Source organism: Corvus cornix, chromosome 3, assembly GCF_000738735.6.
Source record: "Corvus cornix cornix isolate S_Up_H32 chromosome 3, ASM73873v5, whole genome shotgun sequence".
Taxonomy (NCBI): domain Eukaryota; kingdom Metazoa; phylum Chordata; class Aves; order Passeriformes; family Corvidae; genus Corvus; species Corvus cornix.
In genome coordinates, this window is record NC_047056.1 from 70,527,726 (window position 1) to 70,542,023 (window position 14,298).

At 39.0% G+C, this 14,298-nt stretch overlaps 1 protein-coding gene across 3 annotated transcripts in view; it reads right to left on the minus strand.

The window, feature by feature from the left end:
• CRYBG1 (crystallin beta-gamma domain containing 1) overlaps positions 1–14,298 on the minus strand; it is a 98,414-nt gene that overhangs the window by 30,376 nt on the left and 53,740 nt on the right. For all 3 annotated transcript variants that reach the window (XM_039569218.1, XM_019287759.3, XM_039569219.1), the window contains 6 exons: positions 12,609–14,098; positions 4,730–6,182; positions 4,476–4,652; positions 1,982–2,029; positions 1,755–1,873; positions 264–426 (listed from right to left, as the gene is read on the minus strand). In XM_039569218.1, coding sequence (XP_039425152.1) covers positions 264–426; positions 1,755–1,873; positions 1,982–2,029; positions 4,476–4,652; positions 4,730–6,182; positions 12,609–14,098 — 3,450 coding nt within the window. The remainder of the gene's footprint in view (positions 1–263; positions 427–1,754; positions 1,874–1,981; positions 2,030–4,475; positions 4,653–4,729; positions 6,183–12,608; positions 14,099–14,298) is intronic.

The following is a 14,298-nucleotide window of genomic DNA, read 5'->3' on the forward strand; positions in this document are numbered from 1 at the left end:
CATTTTGGTGGCTATTCTAATAAAGCCCACCAAGTTTCGTTCCAATCCTATCCTTCCTGTTGATGTTACCACAATCCCCATTGCGCAAAAGCCCCCACATGCATTTTGTGATTAAACATGAAATTCAGCATGGAAGATTGTTTCATGCAATTGTAGCTCATGTTACACTTGTGTCCTAATAGACCAATCACACTCTGTATCAGTATAAAACATCACTACACATTAAGTTCCATGCAAGATTTTTTTTTACTTGTATTACTTGCCTTAACAACGTGTCTTATTGAACCGATCACTGCAGGCTTTTGAGACTTGCAGTCACTTTGCTCTTCGGAAGTACCTGCACCCCAAATATCTGTGAGTTCCAACTCTCCTTCTTCCAATGGAATAGAAGGGCCTTCAAAATTTGGTTTCTCGTAGAGTATCCAGCTTAAAATAAATTTTAAAAATCTAATTTTTAATGGTGCTTTATCAAGTGATTTGCAAAAATCTTGTTCCCACTTAAGACATTGTTTCATACACAGTGCTGTTTCCAGACCCTTCCCATTTCCCCAATACAGCTTATTTGCCCAACATTGCTGATGCAAGCCCTTTCCAACCTCTGTGATACCTTTAAAAGCAATTATAAAAACAAAGAAGTCTACTGCTGAATCGTACTTTCACAAAAAACTCCTCCACCTTTTTAAATCGATAATTTGGGGCAGCAAGGACTACTGTCTCTGAAGACCAGACTTTGTATGAGATACTAATCATAACCAATGTGTGCATCAGAAAACAATGACACTGCAGACTGCTGCATCATGTATAAACAGACAAGTTGCTTGGATCCTGTGAACAACAGCCTGGAGTTCCACAGGAGCTGGCGTAGATGTGCCAGAGACTGTTCAGAAGACAAGGATAACTTCATTTTTAATGGCAGGTTGGAATATATAACTAAATAGGAACTTTATCCATCTGCAAATACAAACCCTTCACTCAAGCTGTCAATGGAAGGAGGAAAAAACCCTCTAGACCACGCTGGAAAAGACAACCTGGTTTACACAGATCAAAAGGTTTTCATTCCAGTTTTCTAAAGCTAAACAGCAATCAGTGTGCTTCCCAGTACCTCCTACTGCAGCTAGCCCTTGTGTCTGCAACTTACTATCAGATAATTACTTTTGAGAACCTGCTATTTGACTGCATTATAGCCTGGCCACAGCATAACTTGCCATGTTAGCCACACTACTAATGGCCCCTCTGCTGATGATGCTATGAAGAAAGTAGGAGATGAACTTGTTTTGAATTACTCTTGAGCAATATAGCTTTTAGAGAAAAATCCCTCCTTTTGTCAAGAAACAGTCAATTATCCCTATAGCATCATCTTATTCCTTTGGTCATGAAATTAATCATGTAAGACCTGGCTTTAAACTTGTTTGCTAGCCTTTTAGTCCAATCCAAATACCATCCAAGAATCCCTAATGACCAGAAGAGATGAAGGGCAAAATAGCTGGACAGAAATCTGTCATTTCATCCCCCACCTATGCCTGGTGAAATCTTGCATCCCTCCAGATGGTAACACTCACTCAACTGGTCAGTAAAATAGGTTTTTCAGCTCAGAACTTCCTGTTGCAGAGGTAAAATGCTGTATTTCTTGCTCACAGCATGTTACATTACCATTTACAAGGCAGATTTACTGTGAATTACTTGCCAGTTCTGTTTCAAAACATTTTTGGATAGAGTAAAAATCTTTGTATAAAGAGTAAAAATTGATCTCTTACCATCCTCTGATGACTTTAACTAAAATTGTGGGTGACAGAACCCAAGAACTGCAATCCGGAACATCATGAAAAACTTCAATGCCAGCTTTTTGATAATCTGAGTCACAGTATATCACCAGCTGTGTTAAAAAAAAACAAAACAGAAAAACACACCAGCAACATATAGTTCTATCTTCCTAGGCTTTACATACAGAAAGGAACAGTAAAACCATTAAAACTGATCTTACCTTGCCAGGTCTGGGATTGATTTTACTTTGTCCGTTTCTTGGAAGTGTCTAATAGACAGTGAGGAGAGAAAAATCACAAAAAAACCCCACAAAATCAAAAATTTTCAATAATTATACTCAGCTATAAAAAAAGGTCTAGTAGAACAAAATAAAAACTACTCTGAATAGTAAAAGCTGGTAACCTTTCAACTATACCTACTTACCGCTTCCATCTCTACTTCCTCTTGCAGAGCACCTTGCCATAAATGTATAAATTTACATGCTTTTTTAACCTCTGAATTATCATCTCACTGAAGTCAACTAACTTCAGATTTGAAGCCCTTTAAAATCCTCCGGATCAGATTTCTATATACTCTAGGAGTTCAATACCAAGAGACTACTTTAAAAATTGGCATTGGCAAATGCCAAGCTGTACAATGATAAAGATGAATTTAAATGTCTAAAAGCGTCAAGCCATAAAACATGAAGTATTTTGAAGGAATAGATCATAAGGCTGAGGGGGCATGATGGCACATACATGTATGAGCTAACTAGCATAATCAGTTTTGTGATGAACACCTTGTAACAGGTTTCCTCAAAGAGCGTGAGACTGTGCACTAAGTGACAAACTAAAAATATTCAGAACAAATAAAACACACTGAGGTGTACAAAAATCTAAAACAATGTTGAAGTCAGCAGTAAATTATATGATATAGAATATTTGGGAAACTTGTGGTTGCATCACGTCATCTTCAAACAAATAAAGGTAGCATCGAAATTAGGTGTTTGGTTTCCTAGCAAGGACAGGAGTGCTCATTCTGGGACAGGGTCCTGCTCTTCTAGGAATTATTCACACAAACAAAAAGACCAAAGCAGATCCTGCCCCTAAATAGGCAACCAGCAATATGTGCAAGGAATTAACGAGAACATAGTAGTTACCATGCAGAGCAGGCAGTGGTCGTAAGACAGAGTTCTTAACCACCACCAGGTTTTTGTAGGCATCATTGAGACAGGTTGAAGCATGACTGGTTTTTTAGCCTGCGCTTCAATTCCAGTTCAAACTTGTTCTGTGTTTTGAGGAATGCCAAAGTCATTGTTTTGGACTACCCTTACTCTTTCCTTCACATTGCCCAGTAGCCATTGCATCACCACTTTCTTAGTCAGTGGAAGATGCACAGTAAGTACGCCTCATAGAAACATTTTTGATTCCCAACTTGAGCAAGATAATTCAGTCAGCAACAGTGCCACACTGCCACAGAAGTCCAGAAACCCTTTGAAGCCTAAAGGGATTCTCTCAAGTGCAGTCTTAGGTATGTACACACTCCTCTGCTATAACAGGCCTCCACACTCTACTGCAAAACTGAAACCACTCAAGAACAACAGTTTAAGTAGCAAAATCCAAACTAAAACAGTACTAGACATTTAGCTTTAAATTCAAGTTTTAAATCCAAGCAGGACTGTCAGAGTAAGAAAGCCTGTTTAACTGGCAACATAAACCTACACTACTGTAAATTTTCATCTCCACACTAATTAAGAAAACTTCCCGTAATAACCTACGTTCTCAAAACTGCAAGGTACCATGGATGGTTGCCTCCTGCAAGGTGATGAAGAAAGGGGCTATTTCTACTACCTCACTCCTTTTAGTTAGAACTGTTACAGCAGATAACCATTAGCTTTGGAAAGTATTTCTCCAACTTCTTACATGCTGCGTCAATTCCACAGGTCACATTCATGTGGCTATTAAACTTTGGAAAATGTATTTCTTCCCATGGTTCTTAGATCTCCTGATTATAGTTTTCCTCTCAGGTCACAATAAGGGCTTACATCAACAGAAATAGCAAATACTACAGGGCATTTGTTCATCATTTTAAAAACAGAAATTACAAATATATTCCACATTAAAGTTGCTTTGAAGGGAAAACATAGGTCTGTCTTCAGTCATGAGGAACAGATGCTTGTAATCAGAGCAAGGGACAGCCCTCTGCTGTAACAGCACTTTCAATAATGCCTACTATCCAGTTCTTAAATTATTCTTAAAGAATATATATTTTTCTGCCAAATGCATGGGAATACAACAGAAGGCTAAAATGAAAAATTTGCTCTGTTACTTATTTAACAGTACAATGGCTGAATGTCTTGTTGGAAGAGAATACAGATTACTGTCAACAGAAGATTTCTGAAGTTCACAGAAAGCATTCTAGTAATTTGCAATAAAAAATTAAAGTTAGCGTAAGATTTGTTTCAATATAATACAAAATCAAGTATGAAGACATATTCAGACATATGCTTTTCATTCATATTTGCAAAAAGTCTCAAAATAAATACCCCTTAGTCATGTTGATAGATGCCATCTCATTTTCAGATCAAACTGGTACCATACCTAAGTTCACCTCAATGTATTTGTAAACTATATGTATCCCAAAGAGGGGAAAAAAACCAATGCATGCACATTGCCTTTCGAAAACATAAAAGCTGGATAACTTTGCAGGCAGCTTTTAAAAAACACAATACTTACATCCACATCTAATAAACCAGGGGGGACATTTGATTCATATCTGCTTGTCCCTAACCAGCTGGAAAAACTTTTTTCAGGGTTGCTGTAGCTGGGCATTTGTAAACTTAGCTCTTTTTTTGCACTATCTGCTTGCAGGAACTTCTCCACAAAACTTGGAAACTTCATATCTGAAAGAGACTGAATTGCAAAATCAAAATTAACAGTCATTCAGCAGCAGACAAACATTGTTTCATTTCCTGAATGATCTTTATTACCTCAGATTTTTGAGGCATGATGAATGGCCCAGAAGCATCCTGTTGTAAAGGAAGCATCCCTGAAGAGTCAGTTGCAAAAGTTGTTGTGTTATTTACTGAAGTGACAGAAGGACTGTAAAACTTTTCTTTAGAAGACAGCAAGCTTGAGAAGAGGGAGCTTTTTTCAAGCCGTGATCTCTTAACTTCACCATCTGTACAATCAGTGTTCTCTTTTCCATTTATTTCTTGAGTAAAGGCAGGTTCCTCTCTACATGACTGAAGAGACTTGAATATGATACTTTGCTCTGTTGATGCACGCTTGGGCCTGACTCTGGCTATTGTTTCCAGGCTTTGCATTTTAATTTGTTGTGCTGGTAACAGATCCTGTGTTTTTTCCCTCCTCAGTCCCAAACCAAAAGTAAATACACTAGGATCAAATACTTTCTCTAAGTTATCTTCATGAATTGGAGGCATTGCAAAGTGGGGTGCTGGAGACTTTGGAAGCTTTGATCTCTTCTTTTTCTGGGGTAAGCAAACTGAGGTGTCTAAGTTTTTTATTGTTTCAGCAAACTTCTTCATGTCAGATGGGGAATCAAAAATGCTGTCATCTTCAGCAGATCCATTACAGGTTTTGCCTGGGCTCTTTTGTGTGTTGGTGTTGTGCTCTGATTCCAATATACTGTCTTGACTGCTGTCGTCATACTGCAGTGCTGCAAAATTCAAATCTCCTGGCTTTACCTTTTTATCTCCATTTTCCATCTTGTTAAATTCTGATCTGGAAACCTGATGAGATGGTAGAGGATATTTATCATTATTGCAAGGTGATAAAGCCTCTGTGTTTGGCAGCATCTTTTCTTCATTTCTGTGGAATTCTGAGCTTGTGTAATTTCTTTGGTAGAAAGGATCTTGAGCATTTTCACTTTTAACAGGTGAGTGCAAAGACAGTTTAAAAGGTGAACTTTCTTTCTTTGCTGTGGTTAATTCTGGTTCTGGTTGCTTCAGAGAGGCACTACTAGCATCACTTTTGCTGCTTTGGTTAAAAAGGGATATGGCAGCTTTTACTTTAAGTTCTGGTGTCTTCCCAATATCCTCGTAGGGGGCAAAGCCTTCTTCATTTTTGCCTTTTAACTCTGCAGTGCTTTCTTTCTCCTGCGTGCCGTTCTCAAATAACTTCTGACGACTGCTTTGCTTATTTAAAATTTTATCAGGCTGTTCATTTTCCTTAGGTTGTTTTCCAAATTTCAGCTTTGCTCTGCCAACGAATGTGCTTGGTACAGTACTATTTTTTGAGGCAGGGATGTCAGTAGGCCTCTGGCTCTGGTTAGCACATTTGTTTTCAAACAAGGAAATTTTGTTGGCAATGTTGCTGTTAGTTTTATTAACTGGTTTTTCAAGAATATCCTGCTCACTTTCTAAGCTGTCTTGATTTGTAGGTGTTTTAAAATTCAGCTCTATGTTCTTCGGTTTGGCTGGACTACAGGAGGCAAAGTGACACAGAGTGACAGCTTTAATTCATCTTGAACAGGCTTGTAACAATTTTCAAAACAATAAAATAGAGCATTATAAACCATAGACTTAATTTGAATTTTGGTATCTCAAAAGGAATCAACTAAAAGAGGAGTAACTATATGGATGAAAAAAGATTAGACACTAAATAAGGAACATATATTTCAAACATACTTAGTTCTTTAAGGTTAGTAAAACAAAAAACACAACAGCCTACAGCATCTGCAATTGAGGCAGAGAACACAAGTACTTATGACTGACAGAACATTAAAATTTAGTAGTGAATAGGGAGAATAAATTATAAACATGCAATTCCCTGCAGAGTTTAGAAAACAAATCCCAATTCATTAAGGTGATAATGAGTTGGTTAACATTTGCATATTCTCTCCAATGAGTTTTGAAGACATCTGCCCAGATTCTTTTTCTGCACCTACACTGCAGAAGCAACCTTAAATTGAGTGAAAGAATTCTTCCACTCTCATTAGTGCTTGCAGAAAATGTCAGCTGTCCCCAAGCACTGCATCACCACCTTGGCTAAGCAAACACCACATGTGAGCACTCTTCCACTTCCTTCAGGTAAACTTAGCTAACAATTTAAATTGTGTAAACTAACCCTAATAATTTCACGAGAATTGAATTTGGAAACACAAAACTTCTCTGTCAGAGTGGACAGAGATGCATGTACAAGTACATAGCACACAGTGCTCCTGTGCTATGGCAGAAGGCTGCTGATGCGTAGCTGAGTTTCAAGCCTCCTTTCTTCTGAATACCTACAACCAGGAAAAATTATTTGTCCATGTAACTTGCTACTTAGCATACTGTACAGTATGGATGCCAAAGAGCAGGAGCAGAGGAAATTTCCAGCTGCTGAAGCGTTTTGTGAAGTTTTCCTTTCTCATGCTTTAGCTGAGAAACAGTGAAAGACGGTTTTGTAAACTAACTATCTTGCACCTGCACGGTCTTGTTTTGGTTCACTGAAGAACATATTTTGAAATAGGTGTTGTAGCATTCAGCCAATCACTCTGGGAGGTGTATGGTCAAGCAGCCAATAATGTCATTTCGCTATTGCAAACCAAGTTATATAAACGAGGTGATAATTAATTAAATAATCCCATTTATCCTGGGCTTGAATTCCATGTCATGATTCTCACCGTCCCTGGGGACAACAGCAACAGTACAGTATGAACAGCTGTGAAGATGCAAGGCAGATGGCTTCAAAATTTATCAGTCAGATCTAAGGCGTGTCAAAGAGCCCACCATCACCTCAAAGACAGTCCTGTTCTCCAAAGAGGAATCTGGGGACACTCAGTGATAGGGGAACACTGCCCTGTATGAAAACTGACAAAGGTGGGAGATAAAAAGAAAATAGCATGCAACAATCTCCAGAGTCCCAAATGTTCTACCAATCAATGGATGATTCCGGTATTCCAGTACTTTCTTCTTTTTTTACCTACACAAACTGTGTTCACTGAGTTCTCAGGCAGCTGTTTAGCTCAAGAAAGAGGTGTGAGATACAGGAACAACCCAAAAAGTGAGATCCTTTCCTGTCTTCCTCAAGCAATCCATCCCAAGTAAGAAATTAAACCCTACTAATGCAAGACTCCCCATTGTACAAGCTTTATTTCTTGGGAATACCACGAGGAACAAACTAACTGAAATAACAGAAGGAATCGAAAATAGTTACCTAAGAATCTATACAGAGAGCAACTGTTAAAAATCATAGACTTTTAAGAGGTTGGAATGGATCTTAAGAGATCATCTAGTCCCAGCTCCCCTGCCAGGGGCAGGGACACCTCCCACTAGACCAGGTTGCTCAAAGCCTTATCCAACCTGGCTTTGAACACTGCCAGGGCTGGGGCATCCACAACCTCCCCAGGCAACCTTTTGTAGTGTCTCACCCACCCCTAAGTAAAAAGTTTCTTCCCTAATATCTAACCTAAACTTCCTGTCTCTCAGTTTTCACCCAGTACTCTTTGTCCTATCATTACAGTTCCTGGCAAAGAGTCCCTTTCCAGCTTCCCTGTAGACCCCTCCTTCAGATACTGCAAGGTTATGATGTCTCCACACAACCTTCTCTTCTCTGAGAAGCCCCAACTCCCTCAGCCTGTCTCCATAGGGAAGGTGCTCCAGTCCTCTTATCAACTTTGTGGCCTCCTCTGGGTTTGCTCCAACAGTTCCATTTCCTTCTTATCATCATGTCTTTTCAGAGAAGACTTCCCAACAGTGCTCCCTGTAACTACCAGCCTACTCAAGCTGGTTCACAGCCGGAAGGCTCTTATGAAGAATGCATGATCAACAAAAGAGGAAATAGCAAACTTAAAAGCAACTGTCCATACTTCAGATAGGTCCTAATAAAACACGCTTGGAAAACTTATGGAAGAACAGAAAAAAAAAATGTTCCTGAAAGAGGGGAGGTATGGAGGGAATTATCATACAGCATTAGATGAAATACATTGAGGCCCTACTTTTGATTTTAACTACATCTGGTTTTTCCTAAGCTTTTAAAAATTAAATTATTCTATGATTTTTCTCTTTGGAAAATGAACATAGGTTGCAAGGGACCTCTAAAGGTCAGCTAGTCCAACTTCCTATTCAAAACAGGGACAGCTTCAAAGTTAGATCAAGTTCCTGAAGGCTCTGCCTGACCAAGTTCTGAATCACTTCACGGATCAAGATTTCACAACCTTCCTAGTGAAGCATTGCAGCAGGGCAGCCACTGTTGCTGTGAATTTTTTTTGCCTTATATGCCAATAAAACTTCACTGTTACAACTTGCAGCTGTGGCTGTTGTCCCTTCACTCTACAGCTCAGGGACAAATGTGGCTCTGCCTTCTCTATAGGTAGTGAGAGATGACTGAGGTCTACCTGTATCCTTCTCTTCTCTCAGTTGAAGAAACCAAGCTGCTTCAGCTTCTCCCCATATGTGATTTGCTCCAGAGCTGTCACCTTCTTTAATGGCTCACCGCTAGACTCATTCCAATTTGGGAACATCTCTCTTGTACCAGAAGAGAGTTGGAAGGGGAGGAAGTGCTACAACTCAATATAGGGACCCAAATGCAGACTCACGAGCACCAAATACCTTGTCCTTTGACCTGCTGGCTATGCTCCTGCCTATGGAGCAACAGGCTTAGCCTTCACCTGCTACAATGCCCTACTGACATGTGTAAATTTCCTGCTCACCAGGACCCTTCATATCCTTTCCTGATCAGAAAAAAAGAATGTACCTATCCTCTTCTTTTACCTGTAATTTTAAGAGGTAATACTAATGGCCCAATTGTCTTAAATTCATTCCCATTCCACCCGTTTGTCAGCCTGTCACTTGTGCTACTACATGCATTTATTTCAACATAACAATACATATCTTCCCGATAAAATCCATGTCTCTTTGTATGCCCTGACACAAGCAAGTTTAATGGCTAGCAGTGATACTTACCAACCACACCTAAAACCTATTTTAAATGAAGAGCTAACCCCTCAAAGGTATAGTTTCAAGCTTTGCAAATTTATGCAGAAACAACCACTTCAACACTTTGTATTTTATATTCTGCAGTATTTCTGCGCAGCAGCGGCAGCCGCCAAACAGCTGAGACCAAAGAGCAAGAGAAAGCTCAGCCCCGCAGCTCTACTCACTACAGCTGGCCTCCTCTAACTAATCTTTTCATTACACCTTTTTCCACACTACAAAATACTGATTTTAAATACAGCCAAAAGATGCACTTTATTGCAAGAACTGAATTTCTAAGCTTGTTTAAAAGGAGATGTTGTTTGAGTATCCTTTAAGTACAAGTATCCTTTCATCTCATATGGGGAAAAAGCATTGAAAGATGGATTCACTTAACAGTACAAATGCTTTTCCTAACAAACAGTCCAATGTGGCTGATTCTTACTACCCATTCCTGATCTGCAACGCCAGGAACAAGCAGGCACAAGAGAAATACCAATGTCCTTCTCTTTGGCTACACCTTGCAGCTAAACTGAGAAGCAAGCAGTTAAACCTCTCCCAGTCATAAATGGAAGGTGAGTCATACGTCAAGCATGCAACTGGTGCCAAAAAACTCTGATGCCAAAATATCAGATTGAGGTGAGCAAAGAAAAATGGCATGTGAAAAGAGCAGAATAATTCAGCAAGTGGGCTTAAATGTAAAGGCAACTACAAAACCATGTCTGAACATAAAGTATGACAACTGAAGCCAAGTTTTCTGCTAAGCACATCAAAGTAACTACTGCCTGAGGTTTTATTTGCCAATTAAGACTTACCATCAACCTCATTTTAGTCTCAAATCTGATAGGTTTCCCTTTCAAAAGCTAGAAGCAAAGTATCCAGTGGCTTTCAAGTTATCCAGTACAGAGACATAAATGGAGAAAAGATAGAAAATGCTATCTTTATTTACAGGAAACCTGCATTTCTGGAGGTGACTGGAGAAACTGACCTGTTTTGAAATGGTTTCTAAAGAAATTTGATTCCCAGAATTGGCACAATGTCATTAGTAAGAGACACCATGCATTTTTAAGGGAGAACTACTTGTATTATACAAAATCCATCTTACAGGGGGCCAAGGAACCTGTAAGTAAATGTGTATTTTTCAACGTGAAAGGAATTAATGTGAACTACCTAACAACAATTTTTTAACCTTTGAAAATGGGAAAGTTATCTTTTCAAAGCAATAACTAGAGAACAAAAACACACCATCTTCTAATAATGGCACCAACTTTTCCTTTCCCATTTTACAGCACCTTAAACCACAGCCAGGTTTATAGTTCGTATGCTCTAATGAATGACTACAAATTATACCAGATCACCTGAGCATGTAACTCTGGCTAGAGAAAGAGTTTGGTGCTGTGCAATGGCAGCTTGAGATGCATCAGGAACCTTGCAGGCAACACAGCAGTCTACACCCAGGGCTAAAGTCCTGATAGCAGCAGATAAGGCCAAGACACAGTGTCACACACCTGACAAAATGGGATGAAATAGAACAGGCTGTTTATTCGTTAAAATTTGGTCTCTTTTAGAAAGGACACCTATCTGTTACTTTATGAGTACAGTAAAAGATAATTCATTGTACAGCAAGCCCAGGAGATACACCGAAAAATGAAATCCAGCTATGCAGGCACTTATAACTTCATCATCACTATAACAGAGACATAGAGAAAAAACAATATGAAAGCTACCCTTTCTTTGAAGCTACGAAGATACAAACTCAGGAGTTTAAGATCTGCAATCTATACTGCCAGATGGCAAAGCATCACCAAGAACAAAAACACCACAGTTTAACTTTCAATATTCGGCTTTTTAAATTTAAGTTACAAATTAACAGCTCAGATGTAGAGTGTTACAAATTGTGCAAAGGAAATTGCTCTGTGCTTCTCAGATGTGGGAAGCATAACTGGAAACAGAAATATCTCTTAAACCATCACGTTGAACCTTCACACCTCTCTAAAACAATGACAATTATGAACACACGGTGTACCTCAGGTGGGCCTACAGGATTCGGTGTATCCCAACACCTGTACCTGAACATGCCAGAATGAGGAGTGCAATAGCACACAGCACACAGCTGTGACAACCAAACAACAGAAATGAATAACACAATAAAATCATTCCCTGTGGATGAGAATGCAGAAGAATCCAAGAAATCAATCACTGGCCTCATACTAGTGATAACAGCGAACTTTATAAATACAGCCAATTCTTTATAATCCTAAGGAAAGTCCTGATCACCTGTTTGACAGAGACAGTTTCTTCAAGTGTAAAACCAAATACTGGAAACAAATATATGCATAATTCTGCAAATACCTGATGTTATTCACATGCATCAAAATTTAAATGATTCATCCTGCACATACTTAAGAAAGCAACCATATGTATTCAAATCTCTGGAGTGTGATCAATCATATAATTTGAACAATCAAGTTCTACATTGCATCCTACATTTCTTCATAAAATAATAGCAGAACTTAGGCTGTTTCATGGAAAACCTGAACACATTTCTTATTCAAAGATTTTCACATACAAAATATTCAACCACATTCTGATTTGGTTACAGAGCAAAAAATAACATTAAGGTCAACAATAGTTGAATTATTCTGATCCACAACAATGATGACTGGGCAGCTTTCATATATGTTAAGTTATTCCATATAATGGAATGGACAAAGACATTCCCTATCCGTTTAAAAAATGAAAAAATGAATTATTTTTCTAATACATGCAGACTACAGTGCTTGTTAAGTGGCGGCTTTAATTATGGTAACTTTTTTTTTTTTTTTAAGGCAGTTCTTAACTGAAAACAATTTAGGTTGATAACAGATACACAGCTAGTGTTTCTATAGATTCTATACCCAGACACAAGCAAAACTACAGCTACAAGGACAAGGTAAACTTGTTTGTTACTTACAGGCTAATCTTTGTTGTAACTGTTCTGGAAGCATCCAAACTCTTCAGCTTCGACGTGTCTAAATCAGAATTTGTCTGTCTCTCAGCTGACAGACACAGGTCTCCATTTTTAATCCCATCAGTATGCAAGAAAGCTCTTCCATCTGGACCATTACCATGCTTTACTACCTTGGTATCATTTCTGCCTTCAGCAAACACCAAGGCATTGTCTTCTGTCTTAGTAGCCAAAGAAGCTTTGGGAGACTCCAAACTGTCTTCCCCAAAAGCCACAGGTATAGTTCCCTTTTCCACTGAAGTTCTTTTTGTTACTGGGTTGGTCTCTGGCAATGCTAATGGTTGCCTTTTTGAAGAGTAATCTTTCACCTGACCCTTCAATCCAGTAGGGGAAATGGGTACAGAATCCGACTGATTCTTTTTATATGATCTTCTCCTTGCAGAAGTTGTGTTTGAGATCTGCTGCTTGCCCTTGTCAGCTTCAGCTTTAGATGCCCCTTTGTGAGCAGATCCAACTTTTAGGTCCTGATTATTACCCGAGGAAGAGGAATTTCTTTCAGGAGTCTGTTGAAGAGACCTCACTTTTCGTTCAGAGTTTATTATCTTGTCTGAAAACACCTCAGAATGGGCATCATCCTCAAAAACAGGTTCTTCTCTTGCTGTATTCTCAGCCTGGTTTCTCTCTCCATTTGGAATGTCACTAGATGACTGAGACTTTCTCCGTTTTCCAGATCTTTTACTAGCAGATTTTTTATCCATTGTGTCTGAATCACTACAATTTTCTTCTGATTTGAGAGTCACGGGTTCATTAAGGAGTTCGTCGGTTTTCCTTAGATAGATATCAACTGTTAGCACTCTAGCAGAATATGCGTGTTCACTCGCTGCAGATTCCAACTCGTATGGCAAATCCTTTGGTTTTGCATGCCCAGGCTCCTCAGACACCCACGTGCTCACAAGCTGCTTGTGGCTTAAGATACTCTTTTCTAAGTCTTCACTAGACAAATTTCTCAAGCTCTGTATGAAATCTGGAGTTGTGGAATTACTTATATCTGTGATGGATTCTTTCTCCAGTCCCAGTGTTTCCACATTCAGGCTACTCTCACAGAAAGAGTTTTTAATGGTTTCACTGCTGCCGCTCCAATCTGCTGACCACTCACTGTCAGAAGAGACTCCCCTACTACTCCATTCTGAAATTGTATCGTGATACAGTGGTCTTACTTCCCCACTGAAAGTATATTCCTGTGCCTCGGAAAGGGCGCTTATGTTTCTCACTTGTTTCTGTACTTGAGGAGCTTCGTGTCCTTCTCTGAAGTGCCTACAGTATACTGGCTGCGCCCCGTGAGGAGAACCTGACCTCTCACCCTTATGATGCGAAGTGTGTTCTAGTGAACTTTTGACATTTTTCCTCTTCCCTGTACCAAACAAATTTCCAAGTCTTTCCAAAACAGGTTTTTTTTTATTTTCTTCTCTGGAAGGATCTGGAAGGTGTGAGGTGGACTACAAAAGCAAACAAACATTTGGTTAATGTCAAAATTGTTTCTGTAATATGTTTGTTTGTTTTAGCACCATCTATAAATTAAAAGGACACAGTGAATAGAAACAAAACAGTTTACTGAACAATACTAGCTCTCGAAAAAAAAGAACAAGAAAAACAAAACCCTTGCAAAACAATTACGATTCCACAATGCTTCTGTATG